Source organism: Bos mutus, chromosome 21, assembly GCF_027580195.1.
Source record: "Bos mutus isolate GX-2022 chromosome 21, NWIPB_WYAK_1.1, whole genome shotgun sequence".
NCBI classification, from domain to species: domain Eukaryota; kingdom Metazoa; phylum Chordata; class Mammalia; order Artiodactyla; family Bovidae; genus Bos; species Bos mutus.
In genome coordinates, this window is record NC_091637.1 from 16,321,701 (window position 1) to 16,346,337 (window position 24,637).

At 43.6% G+C, this 24,637-nt stretch overlaps 1 protein-coding gene across 3 annotated transcripts in view; it reads left to right on the forward strand.

The window, feature by feature from the left end:
• Positions 1-24,637, forward strand: part of AGBL1 (AGBL carboxypeptidase 1) — a 926,786-nt gene that overhangs the window by 69,975 nt on the left and 832,174 nt on the right. For all 3 annotated transcript variants that reach the window (XM_070358226.1, XM_070358228.1, XM_070358227.1), the window contains exons 2-5: positions 1,726-1,789; positions 4,189-4,335; positions 8,738-8,869; positions 14,240-14,333. In XM_070358226.1, the coding sequence (XP_070214327.1) occupies positions 1,726-1,789; positions 4,189-4,335; positions 8,738-8,869; positions 14,240-14,333 (437 nt within the window). The remainder of the gene's footprint in view (positions 1-1,725; positions 1,790-4,188; positions 4,336-8,737; positions 8,870-14,239; positions 14,334-24,637) is intronic.

The following is a 24,637-nucleotide window of genomic DNA, read 5'->3' on the forward strand; positions in this document are numbered from 1 at the left end:
CCTGAAATTAGCAAAGGCTTTGCTACCTTGGCCCACAAAGCCCCTTTTCATTTGCCCTTTCTGCCTGAACTATCAGTGTTTTCTTTTGCCCATTTTGCTGATGTTGCCAGTTTCTGAAGGCTAAATATGGAGATAGAGCCCCTGAGATGCTTCACTCAGTGAGTCCTTTTCAGTTTTTATTTAAGGAGCAACCATGCAACGATTTGTTTTTTAAAAAATATTTATTTATTTGGCTGTGGGTCTTAATTGTGGCAGGTGGTCCTCTCTCTACTTGTGCATGGGCTTAGTTGCCCTGAGGCATGTGGGATCTTAGTTTCCAGACCAGGAATCTAATTCGAGTCCCTGGCATTGGAAGGTGAATTCTTAACCACCAGACCACCATGGGAGTCTCCCTTCAGCCATTCCTTATTGTAGAAAGTCCTTCTCGGCAGAAGGAAGCTGCCATTCCCATGCATACCCTTGACCATGCCACCTCCCTTCTTCTGCCTTCTTTCCTTTTAAAATTTTTATTTTCTATTAGAGTATACTTGATGTATGGGCTTACCAGGTGGTGCTAGTGGTAAAGAACCCAACTGCCAATGTAGGAGATTTAAGAGATGTGGGTTTGATCCCTGGGCAGGGAAGATCCCCTAGAGGAGGGAATGGCAACCCACTCCAGTATTCTTGCCTGGAGAATCCCATGGACGGAGGAACCTAGTGAGTTATAGTCCATAGAGTTGCATAGAGTCAGACGTGGCTGAAGCTATTTAGCATGCATAGTTGATTTATAATGTTGTGTTAGTTTCAGGTATACGGCAAAGTGATTCAGTTACATATACACATGCATCTATTCTTTTTCAAATTATTTTCCCATTTAGCTTATTAGAGAATATTGAGTAGAGTTCCCTGTGCTATACAGTAGGTCCTTGTTGATTACCTGTTTTATATATAGTGGTATGTATATGTCAATCCCAAACTCCCAATTTATCTCCCCGCCACCCACCTTTCCCCTTTGGTAACCATGAGTTTGTTTTCTATATCTGTGACTCTGTTTCTGTTTTGTCAATAAGTTTATTTGTATCATTTTAAAAGATTCTACATGTAAGTGATATCATATGGTATTTGTCTTTCTCTGATATATTTCGCTTGGTATGACAATCTCTAGATCCACCATGTTGCTACAAATGTCATTATTTCTTTATTTTTAATGCTTGAGTGATATTCCATTGTATATATGTGTCACATCTTCTTTGGTCTTCCCCTGTGGCTGAGTGGTAAAGAATCTGCCTGCAACGTAGGCAACTTGGGAGATGCAGGTTTGACACCTGGGTCAGGAAAATCCCTTGGAGGAGGGCATAGCAACCCATTCCAGTATATTGCCTGGAGAATCCTATGGACAGAGAAGCCTGGCAGACTAAAGTCCATAGGGTTGCAAAGAGTCAGACACGACTGAAGCGGCTGAGCATGCAGGCATGCACCACATCTTATTTAGCGATTCATCTGTCAATGGACATTTAGGTTGCTTCTGTGTCTTGTCTTTTATAAATAGTGCTGCAATGAACATTGGGATGCATTTATTGTTTCAAATTAGGGTTTTCATCTTTTCTGGATATATGCCCAGGAGTGGGATTTCTGGGTTTTATGGTAGTTCTACTTTTAGTTTTTCAAGAAACCTCCATATGGTTCTCCATAGTTGGCTATATCCTCACCTTTCTTCTTAAAGATGGCTATCTGCTTTCATTGCAGAGCTCCTCAGACCGGGAGTCCATCCTGGCCATCCTCCGGCTCCTCGGAGATCTGCTTTCGGTTGGTGAGTAGGTCATGACCTCACTCCTCCTGTGGCGGACGTGGGGGCGTGCAGATGCCATGTCTCCCAAGAGACTATGTGGCCTGGGGTTTGCTCTAAGTTTTCTGTGCGAGACAAAGTCACCATAAGATGGATGTCCTTTGGGCTTTTCAATCATGTCACCCGCCCTACAGTGGCCCAAATTTAGGAGGGATTTAGACTCTGGGTGGCTATTCTGTGACATCTCATCTCTGGGGCCAAGGACCTCCAGCCCTCAATGGTTTGACCTCTCACCTCCCCCTCTTCCCTCATCATGGCCCATTTAGAGAGCCAGGTGTCGGCAGCTCTCTCACTTAAGTCAAGTGGAGACAGGAAGACGAGGCAGGAGCTAGACTTAGCAGTGTGGTCAGCCATTATATTTTGAGGGATAAATGGACAGAAGTCACTACGGTGGCATCAACTGAGTCAACTGGGTCCCACTTCTATCAGCTCTTTTCCACCTGAAGTTCTTGGAAAACACAGCTTCTTGAGCATTCCAGCATTCACTTAGCTTTCACTTCTATGAAGCCAGCCATGTTGCATTAGAAAGACATATTCGTACCAAACAGAAATACCACAGTGAACGTCGGTCCAAAGCCCCAGACCCTCAGGTTACAGTTTCAGAAGGAAGGGTCCACTCGTATCAAGGTTTACCCTCAGGCTGTGCTGCGCTCCAGTGGCAGGGTGACACCTCTTCTTCTGCATCAGGTACCCTCTGGAGGTGAAGCCCATTTGTTCTCTGGGATAGTTCTGACTTCGGTTTGTCCAGTGGTGTCTGGAACTCTTAGAATGAAACCACAGAGTTCTCTTTCTGAAATAGGTACTGATTATTGCCCCTTTAGTAGAGGATGAAAAATCAGAGAGTCTTCTTTGATTATAATCTCCTACCCTGTTGACCACCTTGGTTCAAGAGCATGGAGAATCATGTGAGTCCCCTTCCAAGATGAAACATAACCACTGCCTTTTGGCTTATCCTGGGGTAAGATGGGGGAGGTCCTTCTTTAAAACTACTCTAAGGTAGAAAGACCAACATATTTTACCTTAGTCCAGACCTTCTTCAAAACTCCCTAGGTATATTATTAGGTGTTTGTTTCTCAAAGGATTACTCTGCTTGTTTCCATATGTCCCTCACATCAGTTACTGAAGGCCAGCACAAAATAATCATTAATACCACCCATGAAATTATTCTAGATAAGCTATCAAACTAAACTTTCTTCTATTAAGAGATGATTTAAACCTAATAGCTGAGGGATACTGATATTCTCACTTTATTCAAGTATATGATTATCAGTTCAGTTCAATTGCTCAGACGTGTCCGACTCTGCAACCCCATGAACCGCAGCACACCAGGCCTCCCTCTCCATCACCAACTCCCGGAGTCCACCCAAACCCATGTCCATTGAGTCGGTGATGCCATCCAACCATCTCATGCTCTCTCGTTCCCTTCTCCTCTAGCCCTCAATCTTTCCCAGCATCAGGGTCTTTGCAAATGAATCAGCTCTCCACATCAGGCAGCCAAAGTATTGGAGTTTCAGCTTCAACAACAGTCCATCCAATGAACACTCAGGACTGATTTCCTTTAGGATGGACTGGTTGGATCTCCTTGCAGTCCAAGGGACTTTCAAGAGTCTTTTCCAACACCACAGTTCAAAAGCATCAATTCTTCGGTGCTCAGCTTTCTTTACAGTCCAACTCTCACATCCATACATGACTACTGGAAAAACCATAGCCTTGATTAGATAGACCTTTGTTGGCGAAGTAATGTCTCTGCTTTTTAATATACTGTCTAGCTTGGTCATAACTTTGTACATCAGCCTACATGCATATTTCTTTACATGTGATAACAGGGCTTCCCAGGTTTCTCAGTCATAAACAATCTTTCTGCCAATGCAGGAGACGCATGAGACATGAGTTTGATTCCTGGGTCGGGAAGATGTTCTGGAGAAGGAAATGGCAACCCACTCCAGTATTCTTGCATGGAGAATCCCCACAGGCAGAGCAGCCTCGCGGGCTATAGTCCATGAGGTCGCAAAGAGTTGGACACAACTTAGTGACTAAACATCAACAAATACATGCAACACAAGTACCCACATACACTGACTTCATAGAGTCTTAGGAAAGTAGAGTTTAGGCTCCGTTTATTATACCTGCTGCAAGTTCTCAAATATTTCATTATTTCTCCATTTCTCACCCGTCACCCCTACCCCTGGCCCCTTACCTAATAGCACAACTTTACACAAGATGCTTCATGAACTCCACACTTACTGTCTCTGAGATGAGATGAATCAACGCTTGCTCAGTCTCTAGCTGTGAGATCTGCTTCCTGCTCCAAGGACAGGAGGGTAGTTATGTGAGACTCAGGGCCCCTCTGCTCGCCCCCTCAGGCACAGACCGGAGGATCCGATACATGATCAGCAAGGGTGGGAGTGAAGCCCTTCTGCAGACCCTGGTGGACACGGCCAGGACGGCCTCTCCAGACTACGTCATCCTCCTGCCACTCTTCCGGCTGCTGGCCAAAGTTGGCCTCCGAGGTACCCACGCCCCCAGACCCAAGGATGGCTGGAAGGGTATCTGGGGTTGTTATCATGGGAACGATTGGGGAAGCTTTTATGGGAGAACAGAGAGGAAGCAGGTCTAGACACCTCGGTGATGATGGCAGGACCCGCCCCACAGGCGAGCACATCCCAGGTACCTGGGGGCTCAGGACTGGACCCAGAGCAGGAGTGGACTACCTGGGGCATGAGACGTGTGGAGGACGGAGGGGAGATATTCCAAGGAGGTTTTCAATCACTTTATTTTTAAACTTTATTTATTTATTTTTGGCTGCACTGGGTCTTTGTGCTGTGCAGGTTTTTTTCTCTAGTTGCAGCAAGAGGGGGCTATTCTGCAGTTACAGCGCATGGGCTTCTCATTGCGGTGGCTTTCTTGTTGCAGAGCGTGGGCTCTAGGTGCTCGGGCTCAGTAGTTGTGGTGCGTGGGCTGAGTTGCTCCATGGCGTGTGGAATCTTCCTAGAGCAGGGATCAAACCCACGTCTCTCACATTGGCAGGCGGATTCTTAACCACTGGACCACCAAAGAAGCCCTCCCTAAATCCTCATTGTGTTTAGGGCATACTCAAATATGTACGACCTTACTTAAGTAATTAAGTCTGCAGAGACTGTTTCCAAATAACATAACATTCTGAGGTTCCAGGCAGACATGACTTTTGGGGAGCCAGTTTTTTTTTTTTCATTAATTTTTAAAAAATTCATTTGTTAAGTTTATCAAGGACTTCCCTGGTGCCTCAGGCAGTAAAGAATCTGCCTGCAATCCAGGATATTGGTGTTCAATCCCTGGGTTGAGAAGATCCCCTGAAGAAGGAAATGGCAACCTGCTCCAGTATTCTTGCCTAGAGAATTCCATGGACAGAGGAGCCTGGTGGACTACAGTCCATGGGGTAGTTGGACATGACTAAGGCATTGCTTAAAACAATTTTTTATTAGAATATAGTTGCTTTACAATGTTGTGTTAGTTTCTACTCAGTAGCAAAGTGAATTAGCTATATGTATACATATATTGCCTTTTTTTTTGGCTTTCCTTCCCATTTAGGTCACCACAGAGCACTGAGTAGAGTTCCCTGTGCTGTACAGTAGGTTCTCATTCTAATCTATTTTATACCTAGCATCGATAGCATATATACATTAATCTCAATCTCCCAATTCACCCCACCCCTCTTTGCTGGAAGGACAGTTTTCAGCTCACTAGTGATAGAGTGTATAATGTTAGTCGCTCAGTCGTGCTCAACTCTTTGTGACCCCATGGACTGCAGCCCACCAGGGTCCTCTGTCTATGGGATTTTCCAGGCAAGGATACTGAAGTGGTTTTCCATTTCTTCCTCCAGGGGATCTTCCCAACCCGGGGATTGAACCCCGGTCTCCTGCGCTGCAGGCAGATTCTTTACCAACTGAGCTACTAGAGAAACCCAAATAAGTCATGTAGAAGTGGTGCTTCCCTGGTTGAAGAGAAGATGGGGGTTTAGAATTCTTCCCACTTATGCTTCACATCCATTTCTCTTTTCACATGGAAGACCCTGAAACACCTCCCTAAAACCCTAGGACCCTTTGGAGCACAGTTGAAAAAGCCTGGGCACCCAGGCTGCATGCAAATGTTACAAATTAGTCATAACAGTTAAGCTCTAATTGTGTGCAGTCTTAGACCACAGGGCTTCTTCCCTGGTGGCTCAGATGGTAAAGAATCTGGCTGCAATGCAGGAGACGGCTTCCATCTGTGGGTCGGGAAGATCCCCTGGAGAAGGGAATGGCTACCCACTCCAGTATTCTCGCCTAGAGAATTCCGTGGACGGAGGAGCCTGGCGGGCTACAGTCTGTGGGGTCACAAAGAGTCAGACATGACTGAGCAACTAACATGAACACTTTACGCAGACCACAATCAAGAAGCGCAGTTCCTCTGAATGTTGTGAAGGCAGCAGCCGCTGAGGGCACAGGGCTCTGGGGGTACTCCTTCCTTTCAATGCTTCGAATTCTGCTTTGAGTCCCTTCAACATTTCGCAAACAATGACTGAGACCCAGGCATCAGCCAGCTCCTGCAGGGTCACGTTCCAGACAAAACACATAGAAATCACCCACTGATCACTCAGCAGATATTGACTGCGTATCTCCCAGGGCTGTGCACTGTTCTAGGCCCATGGGAATGCCACTGTCACCAAGACAGATAAGGGGGTCTGCTCTTGTGGGAATTACATTCAAGTGGGGAAGGGCAGGAAGTACATAATTAGCTAGATAATAGCAGATGGTGATAAATAACTAGGTAGTAACTGGAAGGAAAAGAAAGGGTGATGTTCCTCTAAGATGGTGTTGACAGAGAGAGGTGACATTTGAGCCTAATCTTGAAGGATGAGAAGAAGTCAATGAAACAAAGAGTGGGCTAAGTGAACTCCAGGAAGACAGAAGAAACATGATATACACCCTAAATAGCAGAGGCTGGGGACTCAGACTTGGGTTTTAGGCTTGAAAGTGAAAGTGTTAGTCGTTAGTTGGGTCTGGCTCTTGTCACCCCTTGGGCTGTAGCCCGCCAGGTTCCTCTGTTCATGGAATCCTCCAGGAAAGAATACTGGAGTGAGTTGCCACTCTCTTCTCCTGGGAGTCTTTCCGATCCAGGGATTGAACCTGGATCTCCTGCATTTGAAGTGGATTCTTTACCGTCAAAGCCACCAGGGAATCCCTGGCTTGATGCTTATTAGCAATGTGACCTTGGGCAAGTTACCATTGGGCTCTCATCGACAAAATGGGTCTCAGTATATAATTCTTGGGTCATTTGCTGTAAGGATTAAGCAAGGTTGTACGTCACCTGCTTAGCATGTAGGGTCAGAGGCTTGGCAAATAAGAGTCATGTAGGTTTTATAGGAGAAAGAGATGAACCAGAGAAGTGATTTTCAAGTTATAGACCCCGATATTACCATTGCCATAATTACATCACCACACCTTCTGCCATCAAAGACTGTAATCCTAGATGTTAGCATTCAAGCTGTCAGGGGCTGAGCTGAACAGAACAGCAATGAGATTGGCTGCTCATGAACGGATATCTTTCTTTTCTGATAAAGGGAATGGGTCATATGAGTTCAGTCACAGTCTCTTTGCTGGTGTCCTTTGGTCCAGAGATAAATATTGGTAACTGAGGTTTAGGATGTTACCTGTTTTACTCATTTCTCCCTGTGATGAATCTGATAGTGACCGTGTTCTTGCTAACATAAACGTGGCTTGGGCATTGCACTTGGGAAAGCACAGAGATAAATGTGACAGGTGGCATAGTCATTTGTTATCCTGTGAAAACCAAGTGCATAGAATAAAAAGTACTTTCTATTTATTTCTTATGCTTATTCACTATTATTAAAATAATAATGACTCACCCACAAGTCTGAATATCAGGTTTATTTTGATCAATATTTTCAAGAAATCTGGGGAGAAAATTATATTTTCTGAAATTATGTTTTCACCTTTTATTTTAAAGTCCTCTATCATATAGAATGATGACCTCTTCTTTACTTATCCCTCAGATCAAACCATTGTTAACATTTTATCATATTTCCTTAATCTATTTATGTTTGTTTGAAATATTCTAAGGAAAATTAGAGATAGCATTTTACTCCTACACACTTTTGAGTGAATTTTTTGAAGAGAGACATTTTCTTATATAATCACAATACCAGAATCACAAATCTAGCAAATTAACAAGACATGCATATTTATATTCATTCTAGTTTCTCTAAAATGTTCTCAGCGTGCCTTTTACAGACATGCTCAGGGAATGATCAAATCAAGGTCCACACACTACATTTGAATTTATGTAACTTGTTGTTTAGTTGCTAAGTTGTGTCTGACTCTTTGCAACTCACTGGACTGTAGCCTGCCAGGCTCCTCTGTCTTTGGGGATTCTCCAGGCAATAATACTGGAGTGGGTTGCCATTTCCTTCTCCAGGGAATCTTCCCAACCTGGGGCTCAAACTCACATCTCCTGCAATGCAGGCAGATTCTTCACCACTGAGCCACCAGGGAAGCCCAAGTTATGTCGCTTAAGTATCCTTGATTCTAAAACTGTCTTAGAGAAATAAATTTATACCCAACTAACATCTAGCTCATGTTTGAGAACAACCAGAAGCATTCTTACATACAGGGGATAAGAGTCATACAACCCACAAGGCACATGTAAATAATACTTGAAGAATAATGGACCGTATGAGTACCCTTGATGGGCTCTTTGGAGCCATCTGGTTCTAATGGAGACATATTTATTAGCATTTTCTACTAGATCTGAAAAGTGTCATTTCCATGACAATCCTCTTCCCTCCACCGTCTTTGCTGTCCTCTCCCCCACGTAGTATACAACTGTCAGAATTAATGTGCAACACAACAAAGATGGATTGATATGTGTTCACAGATAAAAAGTTTGGACAGAAGGCACTGGAATTGGAAGCACTTGATGTGACATTGATTCTGGCCAGGAAAAACCTATGCCACAGCCAGAACCTCCTCCACTGTCTCTGGGCTCTGCGTGTGTTCGCCTCTAGTGGTAAGCAACTCAACTGTGGCTCTCTGGAGGGCTTCCAGATCTGGACTGGAGCACCTGGAAACCGTTTGGGAGTATGGTTGGAAGGAGGGCTTTGGTGGAGGACAGATGTAATCCCAACAAGATAAATAAACCATGAGGATCCTCACATTCTAGAGACTGTAGAGGTGAGAAGCTATTTCTTTGTCTCCTCCTCAGCTGTGGAAAACTCTTTTTTTTTTTCTTTTATTTATTTTTAATTGAAGGATAATTGCTTTACAGTATTGTGTTGGTTTCTGCCAAACATCAGCATGAATAAGTCATAGGTATACAATATGTCCCCTCCCTCTTGAACCTCCCTCCCACCTCCCTCCCCATCCCACCCCTCTAGGCTGTTTCAGAGCCCTGGTTTGAGTTCCCTGAGACATACAGCAAATTCCCATTGGCTATCTATTTTACATATGACGATGTATGTTTCTATGTTACTCTCTCCGTACATGCCACCCTCTCCTCCCCCCGTACCCCCACCCCGTGTCATAAATGTGTTCTCTACGTCAGTGTCCATGGAGAACTCTTGAATCAGTTCTTGAAATGAGAGGTCCATAATGTTTTCCCTTGGGAGCTACTTGTTTTAGCACTCTACATTTCTCTGTCAGTACTACAAGGTGAAAAAAACCTATTCCAGGGGAAAGCAGACTTTATTGAGTCCTTACATCCAAGGCACAGTGCAATGTGTTACAGCTGTCAAGAGCAGCCCTCACATCACAAATCTCTCCACTGTGTCCCTGAAGTCACGCATGCATCATGACATCCTTTACCCAAGTTTATCTCCCAATGTGTCTTAAAATGGTCCTTCAGGTAATTTGATATATCATAGTAGAAGTGTTGATGTTATTTGCCATCTCCTAATTTGGATTATTTCTGAGTATTGTTAACAATCCTGTATGTAGACTTAGCGTTTGATAGCTAAGAAGAAGAAAAGGAAGCTTAGGAGAGTGAAGAAATTGCTTGAGTTTATACAGATAAGTCATGAGGGCTGAGTTTCTAACTGCAAAAGTCATGTTTATTCTACTCTCCACACAGAGACAGTTCTTATTAATAGATTATATTCTGTACCACCTATTTCAGTATAATGAACATAGACTTTTATTTCTCTTTTCTAAGCTCCTTTCCTGCAGAAAGAAAAGTGGCAATTATTTAGATATAATACTCTCTAGAGGAAAGAACGTGAGCTTAGAGCCAAGAAGACCTGAGCTTGACTCTGATTTCATTTCTTAAGGGTCATATGACATGGGCACTTAACTTGTTTAACCTCAGTTTCTTCCTTTGTAAAGTCAGAGTTGTAATAAGACCTCATAGACTTGGTGGATGGGTGAGTAAGATCATGTTCGCGGGTAAGCTCATCACATAACAGTTGCTAAGTAAGTGTTTTGCTTCTCTGCTTTCCTCTTTTCCCTCGGTCCTATGAGATAATAGGAAGCATGCCCATACAGGGAATTAATAGGTGACCTTTTCTGTAACTAGCCTCAGAACTACCAAAATAGTAGGGACATGTTTTATTGGTTAATTTCATGAATAAGCATGGTGTGTGCGTGTATGTACTTGTGTGTGTGCTCAGTCACTCAGTTATGTCCGACTCTTTGGGCTGTGATCCACCAGGCTCCTCTGTCCATGGAATTCTCCAGGCAAGAATACCAGAGTGCATTGCTATTTCCTACTCCAGAAGATCTTCCTGATCCAGGGATTGAACCCTCATCTTACCATTGAAACACCTTGGAAGTGAATAAGCATGGAGGGCCCATCAAAAGACAGTATTTCTAGGGAAAAATCAGATAGACGCTTGACTCCATGTTCACAGACAGAATCTCCATTCACACTCATATATATTGACTAGATAATCAGACAATATTTCAGAGAGGTTAAAAGAATATATCCAAATCAATGTCTAAAAAAAGGAAATTCTAAGTGAGAGGCTGTGGCTTTGCATAAAGGACAACTCTTATTGATAAGTAGGCAGAAGGTATGCCATTCCCATTTTGAGCTTGCCAGCAGCATGAGATTTGAGATATCTTATTTTGGTTTTGTAGCAGGGGTTCCCAACCTCTGGGATCTAATGCCTGATGATCTGAGGTGGAGCTGATGTAATAATAATAGAAATAAAGGGCACAATAAATGTAATGCACTTGAATCATCCCCAAAGCATCCCCCACTCCAGTCTGTAGAAAAATTATCTTCCACAAAATTGCTACCTGGTGCTGAAAAGTTTGGGGACCACTGTTGTAAAGAATAGTTAAAATGAATAGCCTACTCTCATTATATACATTGATTATAGAGATCTTGAAGAATTCCTTCAGCAGGGAGCTCTGAAAAATGCGGAGATTTGCCTATGGATATGAAGAAGTGGCCATTTGTCCCCTATTCCAAGACAACATTTATTGTACAAACTATTTCATAAGATATTTAAAAAATATATGATCAGTCTCTACACATTAACTTTACTAACGAGAGGCAAGCAGAGTTCATGAAGCCCATGGATTGCTGTCTCTTGGGTGAATTGTTAGCCACTATCGAATGTTCCAGCAAGTTTTCTAAATAGTTCCTATCTGCAAAAGAAGTTGGCTGGAACCAGAATGGCTCTCTGACAGCCAGCAAACCCTTCACCAGCTTTCACTTGGCCAATGGGGATGTTTATAGACCTGCCAGAGGTCTAACCTTGGGCAGTCATCCAGCATGGAAGAAATTAGTGAGGATTTTTTATTGTTATTCTCTCTCAATTCCAAGTTGAAAGCCTTCCATGCTAGAATTCACGCTCTTAAAACTATTTCCTCCCTAACTGTACTTAATACTAGAGTTTTGCTGAATTATTTGCCAGGAGTTTACTCCAGCATGTTTTCCCAACTTAGAAGTAAAGACTGGGTAGCCATGGGAGTGGAAGATTGATGGACAGAACTTGGATGCCAAATTCTTGAATTTTGATCCAGGCAGTGACTGCCTGTACTAGCCTCAGGAGGAATGGATGCACAGGGGATGTTCCAGGAATACACACTTCTCGTGGTAACTAAGACATCAGCCTCAGTCTCTCTCTGGTGGATTATACTGGGATGAACTATATTAGAGACTCCAGTTTTCCATTTTTTATCCTTTCCTGAGGCTTGGAGCAAGCCAGGATAAGCCTCCCTTGATTCTCCCTCTTTGCTTCTCCATGACCCCCTTGCTACCATTCATATTTCCTGGAACAAAGCTGGCCCAAAGCACAAGGCAGTCCTAGGTTTTAGTATGTTACTGAAAATGGGGTCCAGCTTCTTGCCACTCAAAAGCCCTTAAAGAAACCAGGTTGGGGGAAAGGAAAGTTTGCTTTATTTTGGATGCTGGCAACCAGACGGGGAGGGTAGATGCCAGTCCAACGATCGACTCCGTGCCCTCCTCCACACCTCCCACACCAACAGTCAGGGGTCAAGAGCTTTTATAGGCTGAGGGAGGGGACTACATGCAGAAGCAGCACGGTTGGCTCTAACGGCCACCTTGAAACTGGTCATCAGTGGTCCCATCAGGGTCATCTTGATGGTTTTAAGTACAGTTACTCTTTAGTTCCAGGTTCAGTTTGTTTCCATTTCTTTGAGGCCAACTCTGGGAATTGTGGCAGCTTATGTCATGGCTACAGTCTGCTCATCATGTACTTAACTTCTTCCACCTGGTGGGAATTTCAGTATCTACAAGATAGCTTACAGGATATGACTCAGTATATTATTACTAGCTCTTGAGAAGGAATGAAAAATCCTTGACTTTGCTTATTGACTGAACTATTATTATTTGGTTTCCTTTGATAGCTTGACTTTGCTGCTGCATTTTCTCACATTTCTGATTAAATTTTTTCTTTGGTTAAAGTTTTTCTATAGACAGAAGAGTGTGTGTGTGGGGAGGGGGGTGGGTGGCAAGGACCATAGGATCCTGCTCTGTTTCACAAGAACAGTGCGGTAAAGGGAAAAAAAAAAAGTCACACCTTGGAAGATAACCTTCTTTCCTTCTCCTAATTGAACATTTTGCCCCCAGCCAAACTGATTCCATTTTGTATCCTGTGGATTCCTCTTATTTTTTGATGTGACCAGAGCTCTTCCTAAAGTGAGCTGAGTGGAGTGGGGTGCTGGGGATATTGTGGAGAAGCTGGAGCATCATTGGAGATGAGAGTGGCATCCAGAGATTTTGTATCCAAAATACTTACCTGAAGCTGCCAGGTTGACCAGATACCCCTTTGAGTCTCTTTCTGTTATTCAGATCTCTCACTATGTTTCTCTAACCATCCACTTGGACAAAAAGACAAAGATTTCTGGTAATTACCTCTGAGAAGGACCAACTAATGGATAGAAGCATAGTCAAGCCATAGCCTCAGTGTTGGGAGATCCGAATGCCAAAGTAGGAGAATTTGGATTTGGCATGGAACAGAAAGGGTGCTATCTTTTTTATTAAGTTGTTCCTTAAAGTTTTAAAGAAGTGAATCCAAGTTGTACTCACCCTTAACCCATCCACTTGTGACTTTTCTTCATTGTAAATTCTCCAAACAGTAAAATGTACCCAAGAAAGTGTTTCTTAAGATGCTGGCTGTGTGTGTGTGTGCGCATGCACGTGTGAATGTCATTTTGTCTGTGTGTGCATGCATGTGTGTGCATGCATGTATGTATCATCTGGGAAGTTGGTAGTGGGTGAAACAGCTTGACCTGAAGTTGCCAGAAAGCCAAAGGTCTACTTAAAGAGAAATCTGCTCCTCAGCAATTACCTTGACTATTCTGATTAAAAATACAATGGATTCCACATATATGCATTAATACACAATATTTGTTTTTTCTCATTTTGACTTGCTTCAGTCTGGATACCAAGAAGGAAAAGGGGTGGGATGGACTGGGAGATTTGGATTGGCATATATACACTACTATGTACAAGACAGATAACTAGTGAAAAGTGACAGTACGGCACAGGGAACTCTACTCAATACTCTGGGATAACCTAGATGGGAAGGAAATCCAAGGAAGAGGGGATATATGTATACGTGTGGCTGATTCACTTTGCTGTACGGTAGAAACCAACACAACATTGTAAAGTGACTATACCGCCCGCCCTCGAATACAATGGTGTAGGGCAATGGGCCACCGGAAAATGAAAAACGTAATTTCGTGGCTTTGGCAACCTTTGAGAAAAAGATAGGACGGGAAGATAATGAGTGCTTTTCAGGTATCTTTAACTTCCAAGCCAGGGATGAAAGACCATAGACTTTCTCAACTTAGAGTTGCCTTTGGCAGGAAAGGCAATGGACCTCATCTTTCTTTTAGGCTCAATCTGTGATGCTGAAAATAATGCTTGGTTCAGATGGGTCAATAACTACTGTGCTTTTGTTTTTCTCAGTCACAACAGGAGCCATGTTGGGAATTAACGGAGCAATGGAACTGCTTCTCAAGGTCATCACCCCTTACACCCAGCAGCGCACCCAAGTAATCAGGTACTGAGCACTTTTTAGTACTTTCCCCCCCTTTGAATAGATACAGAGATGGGGATGGTCCCAAAGATATTCTCATGGTGATTGGTTGACATAGCTACGATCACTGTACCGCCTTAGATATGGTACAGTGACCTTATCCTGTATCAACTCCCATCCACCCATGCACCACTTCCTCTGAATGTTACAACAAACCTGAATAGATATGATATAATGGGTATAGCACCATCCTCGTTCTCAGATGAGGAAACTTAAATGTGGAGAGAGTCCCTAAGATCACAATGCCAGGAAAAGGCAGAGTTGGGATTTGAATTCAGCCTGATCTGTCTGACTCAAAAGTCTTTTTTTTTTTTTTTTTTTTTTTACCTGAAGCCTTCAGGTATCTCTTTTAATCACAGCAACTCTACCATAATGAGTACAGCCCTTTAAAGACAGTCCAGAAAGGACCTGGAAATGAGATGTTCTCAGGGTCTCTGAAGAGATGGCCAGTTAAATCTCTGATATGAAATTCTGGTTGCGTGCTAGCTTTGAGATGTGCTTTTATGATTGGAAAGTGAAACTCTGCCTGTTCTCCCTGGTCCTGCCTGCTGGAGTGGAGTGAATCACAAACTTAAAAAAAGGGAGATGGTCAGACACGCCGGCTTTAGAGATATTCAGAACCATTAAGATCCATCATTTATGGGAGTGACTCAGCAAGGACCTTGAAAGAATATTAGAAAAAATTCAGCCAATTTCCAAGATATATGGGGTCGTTTGGCAAAGGAGCATTTCCATGCCCAGCCATGGTATTTTCCGCATCCCAGCATCAATCTTCAGCTCATCTCCCACCTGATTATTTTTCTCTTGGGTCACCAGACCAATGTCATTATCATCCATTCTCACCTGCACCTCTCTTCACCAGCAATTCCTAGAGTGAAAAGCATGATATCTCAGTCAAAAAAAATTCCTCATCAAATATATCGAGAAGTACTGGGTTAAACAAAGTTAGGTACATTTCCTTACTCTAAGACTTCTCAGAGCTTTTGTAAAGCCAACACATAATTCAGAATATTCAAGATGGGTATGTAGTGTATTAATTGTTCTTTAGTTGCTCAGTCATGTGACCCCATGGATTGTAGCCCACTAGGCTCCTCTGTCCGTGGGATTTCCCAGGCAAGAATACTGGAGTGGGGTGCCATTTCCTTCAGGGGATCTTCCCAACCCAGGGATCAAACCTGAGTCTCCTGTGTTGGCAGGCAGGTTCTTTACCACTGAGTCACCAGGGAAGCTTCCAGGTAGTATATACCCTTTTCCAAAACTGATTTGGCTAGGGATCCATTTTTGTTTGGAGACCACCTCTCTTTTGGGAGTCTGTGTTGCACGTACCTCATTTGAAAAATCTCTGAAGTGCAAATGTATTGCAAAATGAAGTTCAACTAAATTCTATCAAAGGATCCTCGTTTAGTTAAGTATGAAACTTCAGAGTCACAAGCTCAGTGACAAAAAAATTAACTTTCTTGATTTCTCTGTAATTATTGAATAGATTTTATTTCCCTCTTAAACTTCATTATTCAATTTAAATATGTTTGATTTGGATATTTTGGTTTTTATCATGGTTTGTAGGCCTTTACTGCTGACATATGCAGTCTTAATGTGGCTTTTGGTCAATAATCCATGAGCTGTATCTTTTTGCCCTATTCCCCAGAACTCTTCTATTTTCCCTGCTTCCTTTTAAAGATTGCTTTATTTTTTTTCTCTTGATGTGGACCATTTTTACAGTCTTTATTGAAATTGTTGCTATATTGCTTCCATTTTGTTTTGATTTTTTGGCTGGGTGACATGTGGGATCTTGGCTTCCAGACCAGGGATCGAACTTCCACCCCTGCACTTGGAGGTGAAGGTTTAACCACTGGACAGCCAGGGAAGGCCCCTCCAGGACTCGTCTAAACTGCTGTTGTCTCCATGCATCTCTTTGACAGCTCAAAGATATTTGGTACTTATCCTATATCATGTGAAAATCTAGCAGCATCTCTTGGGCCCACCCACATAGCAGTATCCCTCAGTGCTCACTCGGGTACCATGTTGTTTAGAGAGCTTCTCTAGGTGAGTCCTCCCTGGCTTCTCTTGGCCCTAGGCCCCTCCTTTATGGGATCCATATAGTTTTATATCAAACTGGGGGATGGGGAGTAAATGACAAAGCAGCGAAGCCCCCTTCTCAGAGATTCATGCTAGTCGCCCTCTCTATTGCTCTTTTTCTCCTGCAAAAGGAGTAGAATTCACCACAGATCCAATCAAGGTGTATAGAAAAATGGGAAAGTGACCCCAGGGATTAACAGTGGTGGATGTTTCCAATGACACAGACTTTTCGGGGACCTTGGCATATTCCTGCATTTCTGGTCTGTTCTGTAAAAGACAAAACGATTCCCCTTCTTGATCCAAACGCCAAATTAAAACCAAACCTCCATAGAGGAGAGGCTTTTCCACCAGCCATTTCAATAGAGCTGTCATTGCCATGGCGTTTATTATGTGCTCTGCCCTGTGTTAAGCTCTTAGCATGCATTATCTCACTCGATCCTTTCCTCTTAGAGGCAGGTGCTATTACTATTCCCAATTTTAACAGGGGGAAAAAAATAAAAAGGAAGCTGAAAGAAATTAAGTAACATGCTGGGATTTAAGTGAAAGAGCTGGAATTTAAACCCTGTCTGATACATGAGCCTCTGCTCGTAAACCACCATCGTCGTACCTTACACAGCCTGTTTCCAGCATTTGATTTCTAAAACAACCATAGGTAAGACAATCATAAGCATTTAAAGTTTGTTTAAATTTCAGTGACCCTCTAAACTCATGGACCAATTCGCTTAATGATAGGGGAGCCTTTCTCTTCGGTTGAGTGACTATTTCCTCTCAAAGGCTAAAGATCTGTTCTTCTGCGTTTGAATTCTTTCTCAACGCTTCCTCATTTTCTGCCTTGCCTCCAGCCTCCAGCAGCACAATAAGAAGAAAGGCGCTAAAATCAGAAGACCTGCCTTATAGCCTTCCTTCTAGCTGATTCCTTGGCAAGTCCTTTATCCTTTCTTAACTCTCACATTTCTCAAAGTGTGAATATCAAGTCCTTCCTCCTAGGTTTGTTGTGGGCATTAAGAAAGAAGGTGCCAAAAATCTCAGAAGCTTTGCTGGGCTTTAATGTTGTTCCTCGTTGGGAATATAAATGCTATTGGATACTTGGCCGCCTGCTTCAGATCAGTCAGCAAAGCTAGAGGCAAACGCCCAGCCGGGAGGTTTCTGCCATCACTCACCTTCTCCCATGAACTCCCTGTCCCAAAAAGTAACTAAGGCATACCCCAGTGGGTTCGACTCTAGTCCACTGGGATGCCAGAACCTGGGGCTTTGAAAGGGTCTTCCAGGGATGCAGTAACATGTCAGGGGGTCCGAATAGCTCTACTTCTACTTGCAAGAGGGTCATCTTGCAAGTGCTGGCAAGCTCCGGGAGAGTTATTCTCAGATGCCTCAGCGAGAACAGATGCTCAGCGTTGTTTCTGTGACTCCTCCCTGCCCTGGAGATTAAACCTGCCCTATTTCTCCAGTGCAAACCTAAAATTAGTTATGCAGCTGTCCTCCAATAAAACCCTGTCTCCAGATAGTACTCAGGGTGAGATTTACGACAGAGGCACCAACTGCATACCTTTTGAGAGAAGGGGCATGCCGAGCAATGTCACTCACCCTCTGTGGCTTCTTGCCAACCCTCACTCTCAGGGGAGGTGGCTGCTCCAGGCCTCCCTCACTTCCCAAATAGCCTCCGTGCTGGCAGAGTCTGAGGGCCATAGATTTGTGTCAGCTTGAACCTGTTTCCTCCTGACCATCGCTTTACTCTGAGCCATTTTTAATCAGACCTAGATGGCTCCTCTAGCCTTCCAGTTGGCCTTCCCTAACTTCAAGGCAATTAAGAATGTGTCCTGGGAGATTTCTCTGGTGGTCCCGTGGTTAAGACTACACGCTTCCAATGCAGGGGATGTGGCTTTGATCCTTGGATAGGGAACTAAGATTGCACATGCCATGCAGTGTAGCCAATACGCGCGCGCGCGCGCGCGTGTGTGTGTGTGTGTGTGTGTGTGTTTAGTTGCTAAAGCATGCCCGACTCTTTGTGACCCCATGGACTGTAGTCTCCCAGAGTTCTCTGTACTTGGGATTCTCCAGGCAAGAATACTGGAGTGGGTTGCTGTTTTCTTCTCCAGGGGATCTTCCTGATCCAAGGATTGAACCTGCATCTCCTGCACTGGAGGCGGATTCTTTAATGCTGAGCCACCTGAGAAGCCCATATATATGTGTGCATATGTGTTAAGAAATATATATATATATATTAAAAACCCCCAATATGTCCTGATCTCCATCTCTTTCCTTACCTTGCAGTCCTCCTCTCATCTCTCTAGTCAGCTGCCCCTGCACGTGGGATTCCCTGTCCTGCTCCAGACCTTTTCCTCAGGTGCTTCCTTCCCTCTGGAAGGGCATCTCTGTCTTATTGGATGGGAGAAACTCCCCCCCCCTTTTCAGGCACCTCACAGGAAGGAATTTTCCCTCCTCCAGCTCTTTGTTCACATTTTCCTTAAACACATATCAGATTTGACTCCCATGTTGGCTTTCCCGGTGGCTCAGTGGTAAAGAATCCACCTGCAGTGCAGGAGAGGCAGGAGAGGTGGGTTCGATCCTTGGGTGGGGAAGTTCCCCTGGAGAAGGAAATGGCAACCCACTCCAGTATTCTTGCCTGGGAAATCCCAGGGACAGAGGAGCTTGGCAGGCTACAGTCCATAGGGGCGCAAAGAGTCCATAGGGGTGCAAAGAGTTGGACGCAACTGAAATGACTGAGCACGCACCACACATGTTGGTTTGTGTGTCTTCCCTCTCCTCGAAATTCTCAACCTTCTGAAGGAAGAAGTCAAATTATATTTATTTTGCTGTTCTCCATTGGCCCAACCCAAGTGCCCAGACCATGGTATACTCTTAATTAGAAAGAACTTCATTAAAAAAAAAAAATATATATATATATATATTTTGAATAACCTATCTGATGATTAATAAAAGCCAACATTTATTGAGTGGGTGCTATTTCATGTGTGTGTGTTCAGTCGTGTCTGACTCTTTGTGACCGTCTGTGACAGGCCCCTCTTTCTGTGGAATTCTCATGCAAAAATACTGGAGCAGGTTGCCATTTCCTCCTTCAGGGGATCTTCCTGACCCAAGGATCAAACCTGCATCTCTTGCATTGGCAGGTGGATTCTTTATAACTGGGGCACCTGGGAAAGCCCGGGTGCTATTGTAGGTACTTCCTATTTATTATCTTATTCCTTGTTACCAAGAACTTCACATGTGAGGTTCTATCATGTCTAAACATGTCTGGGAAATGATGTGGTAGATCTCTCTGAAGTCTCTTGCGTGAGAGACTGAGGTGCCTGGAGGGAGAGGAATCGTGCTAAGAGAATGAAGGCAGCAACCGTCAGCTTGAGAGAGAAGAGAGTCTCACTGGAGGGAAGGCACACGTGGCGTCTTTTATCTCTTCCTCAGATTTGTCTAGAGGATTGCCTGAGGTTGGCAGAAGAGAAAGATCCGAGTGTGAGGGGACGTGACAGGCAGCATTCACATTCAGGCTTCGCTTCCTATTTGAGACAGAGCTAGGCTTCCAGTATTTGGTTTGATAATCCATTCAGCTGGAATTTATGGGGCTTTAGAATTTATGGGGGAGCTTTTTATAGAATGGTGGCGGGGGGAAGGAATGACACCAGGCCCGGGTGAGCTCGTTCTCACTAGCTGGTTCCCCTGTGAACAAGTTTGTTTATCTGCACCAAAGCTCTCCTTGAGCTTTCCAAATTTGCTAAGTAGGAAAATTTATTGAGGCAAAGATGGATTGCTGGTCTGGCTCATCTTATGACCTTAGACGAGCCTGTGTTTGTTCCATGTCTCGTCCTGTACCTTGGTGCCCTCATTTCCAGGGTGGACCTATGGTTCTGTAAAAACAATGGCAATTTCTGCTGTGAGCATCAGTTTATTTTTCAGGACTTTAAACTCTGTTGACCTCTTTTGCCTTAAAAACATCAGTGTATGGGGCTCCCTGGCAGTCCAGTGGTTAAGACTGCCTTGCCATGCAAGGGTTGCAGGTTTGATCCCTGGTCAAGGAATTAAGATCCTACATGCCTTGTGGCCAAAAAAAAAAAAAAAAAAAAAAAAAGGCCAAAATCCTTCACTTGAAATTTCTCTAAAGCTTTCCCAAGAAGTCAGGAGGTCAGGAAATGTGTTGTTCAGGACCCTGCTGGTCTAACCCTCACCGAGGACATTTTCAATATTCCCATCCCATCCATGTCCTCTCAGGCTTTCAGCAGGATTCTCATGCTATAATTTATGCTCTTCAGGCTCAGGAGTTCCTGGGGGCCTAGCATTCTATGGGGCCACGGCGTTCAGAGACCATGTGCTTCAACTGGGTGCCAACACTTTGACAAGAGGAGAAGATGAATGTGTCGGGTCTTTAGCAAGCCTCATAAGCAAATTCTCCAGCTTAGCCTCTTGTTGTCTGTGCTTAGAATAGTTTTAAGTGATCTTCTCCCTTCAAAGGCCTGATCTCACAGCATCTCTGGCATTTGAGCTTTGCCTGAGTGCAGGATTACTAGACATTGCTTCACAGGCAGTTCTTTACAATGATTTCATCTTCAGTTTACGAGCTCTAAAAAATGTCCCTCTCCTCCTTTCCCTCCTTGCAAAACTCCCTACATTTTTCCTGTTTTGCAGACCCAGACCTTCTGGAATTTCTCCAAGCATCCTACCATTCCACTTTTCAGAGTAGCTGACAGATGAGTGGAGACTCAACCAAAGCTCATGGGTTCCCTGAGATCATGAGTGATTTGGTGACTCAGCTACTTTGTCACTGAGACAGAGAAGCAAATTTTCCTGTTTTTCAAAATAGCTACTGAATTTCTCCCTGGGTGTTCTTTCCCCCCTTACTTTCTCATGAATGGCTTTGTGGCTTTTGCTGTTCTCGGTTTAATATAATTAAGACTCTGTGGTCTCCAGGGTTTGGGCTCACATGGCCGATTTCAAAAAATGTGTGCTCCAGATCACTTGGACTCAAATACCCTGGAACAGGAACAAAAAAATTCCACCCCAGCCCTACAAGTGCTTCTTTTGGGGATGGGCCACACAGGCTCAACTTACTGACAGAGTGATTAGTGCCTTTGCCACCTGACGCCAAGCCTGTAGCTGATCATGGAATGGAGAGTTTCCTACATGTATTAAAACCTTGGTGACTAGGTTTGTTGGTTGAAATCCCTGTCATCTTTTTGGGAAGCCAGTGATCTCTCCCTGATTAGGGCCAGTTGTAGACATTCAAGTCATAGGATCTAAAGTTGGAAGTTCCGTGAGGACCTGCTGGTCCACTTCCTTTGTTTTAAGATGAGGCAGTTAAAACCCAAAGAGGTCAAACTCAGCCTTCCATCATGATGTCAAAACTCTGTCTCTCTTAGATCCTCTACTGTGTAATACAAATCAAACCTGCCCCGAACTAGGACTTTTGATATTTATTTGAGAACATTGTAAGTGTCTATCTTGATTCTAGGCAGGAGGGTTTGAAAATAGCAGAAGGTGAACCCTGCGTTCAAATTATGGCAACCATAAGAGCACAGTGTGGGAGGAACTTCCTGACCCCAGTGCTGGGCTTGTGAAATGGACAAATTTCCTGTTTTGTGGAAATGTCCTCATCATGCCTTGATCCTTAGAGCTGAGCCAGAAAGCCCTCCTCTTGTGGACCTGGATCCTTAGGAGGCTCAGGACTTTGGAGAGCCTGCCTAGAAATGCGTCAAGTCCTCCTCTGGGCCTGAGATGGGCTTGGGTTGGCTGTGCATCCACAGGGCTCCTGGTCTGTTTCTCGCTCCTGGACACCCTGATACTTGAGTGAGGTGAATTGGATACCTCAAGGAGGAGGAGCTCTAAAATACATGCATATGGGGTTGCCCAGGGACCCCATGGCCAGTCCTTGATTCAAGGAAGAGATCTGGCAAGCAGGTCTCTCCTGTGGTGTGGTATTTTGTCCTCAGCATGACATGAGATGGGGCAGATGGAACATTGGTAACATGCTGATTTGGGGTACGTCCAGCTGTTTGTATAGCCAGAGGCTCCAAAGCAAAACAGAATAAAACTTGCTTGGCCTGTGTACCCGGGACGGTCCTACATGCCCCCTTGGCTCTGTGAGGGTTCTCTACGACACTCCATTCCCATCTTTATGTGCTGAAACCTGTTCTGCCCATACCTCTTCATGGATTTGGGCTTCCCAGATGGCACTAATGGTAAAGAACACACTAGCCAATGCAGGAGACATAAGAGATGTGGGTTCCATCCCTGAGAAGATCCCCTGGAGGAGGAAATGGCAACCCACCCCTGTATTCTTGCCTGGAGAATCCCATGGACAGAGGAGCCTGGCAGGCTACCATCCGTGGGGGCACAAAGAGTCAGACAGGACTGAATGATGAAGCATATGTGCTTCAAGGATTTGCTCCCATTTCCCCTCTGGAGTTTGGAGGCAGGCTCTTAGGAATTTTCACTTTCAATAGATTATTAATCTTTTAGCCCAGGCTGAATGAGCAAGAAACTTTTGCAAAGAAATTTGTTTCTTCCTGTAAGTCATGCCTTCCTCGCAATACTATAACTGCTTTCAAATATGTGGGTGAGGGGTTTTGAAGAGCTGATGGGAGGTTCAGAAAGACCTGTATCAGGAGAGACTCTTCTGACCTTTGCCTTTTGCTTTGAGGGAAGAATTGCTTTTATTTTAAGTATTATTTACTGACTTGGCCATGCCAGGTCTTAGTGGTGGCGTGTGGGGTCTTTAGTTGTGACGTGTGGGATCTAGCTCCCTGACCGGGGATCGAACCTGGGTCCCCTGCATTAGGAGCGCAGAGTCTTAGCCACTGGACCACCAGGGCAGTCCTGAAGGAAGAGATGCTTCTAATAGGCCATTACCAAATTCTTCAGGGGTTGATTCCACACTCAGGTGAATTATGAAGCATATGTGTGAAGGGAGCACATTCTGCTTTCCCTATGGGGCTGTGAGTGGGTGCTGGGTCTGGGGTATGTTTATTAAGCAGAGGCAGGCCAACTCAGTTAGCTAGAAAGCAACGGTCAAAAGAAATCTATTAAGCAGATGTATAGCCTTCTATAGCTAGCTTCTTTAAAGAATTTACACAGAGATTGCAGGATGGGAACAGATTGGAAATGTTCTAAGTTCAGTTATAGTGCTATTTTAATATTAGGTCACATGTGATCATTAATTATATTTAAAAGAGCCAATGAGAAGAATGGCTAGAAAACAATCATTTGCCATTTCAAATAAGTTAATTATTAAAAAATTAGGTTTTAATTTCAAGTGGTAGACAGTAGGTATTCAATAAATATCACTTGAATAAATGAACACTGTTGTTTGCGATGCACTCTTTTAACCATTTATTCCTTCAGTAAGTGTCTTTGACATTTATTATCTGTGGAGATGTGTGGACTTTGAGATGAAAATCTACAGCTCTTGTGCTTTAGGGCGCTTATAGATACATTCACAATATGATAATATAATGGGAGGATGTTCAAAGAAGGAGGATCTAGTCTACCCAGGAACTGTCAAGGAAGAATTCACTTAAAAAGGCAGCTTTTGATTTGAAATAGGAAAGGATTTTCAAAGTTGTTAATGTTATAAAAGAAGAACCCTCCAGGCAGAGGCAGAGACAAGTGCAAAAACAACAACAAAAAAGAAAAAACAAGAAAAGCTGGTGGGTTCATATATGACTGGGGTATATCGCAACAGAATGGGGCCAGGGAGCCTACCTCGGTTGTTTTGGAACACTCCAATATCTTAATAGCAATAAAAGAATGGAAATACATAATTCACGAAGAGGAAATAGAGAAACCAATAATCCCATGAAAATATTCAGCTTGCCAGTAATCACAGACACACAATTTATATCAGGATACCAATTTCATAAATCAGAGTGGCAAATATTTAGAAAAGTAATATTGTTGGTGAGGATTCAAAAGATGAACTCTCATATATGCTGTTAGGAGTGTAGATTGATAAAATCTTCCTGTAGACAATGAGATGATGTACATCAGGTTTTTTTTTTGTCACATTCCCATTCCTTAAACTAATTTTTCCACTTCTTGAAATTTGTCCAGAATATCATTGAGAAATGTGGATGAGTATTTGTGTACAAAAATATCAATCATGATATTATTTATAATTGGAAATACTATAAACAAAAAATGTGATAACATGGGTGAAAGTTATATCACTCAGTCATGTCCAACTCTTT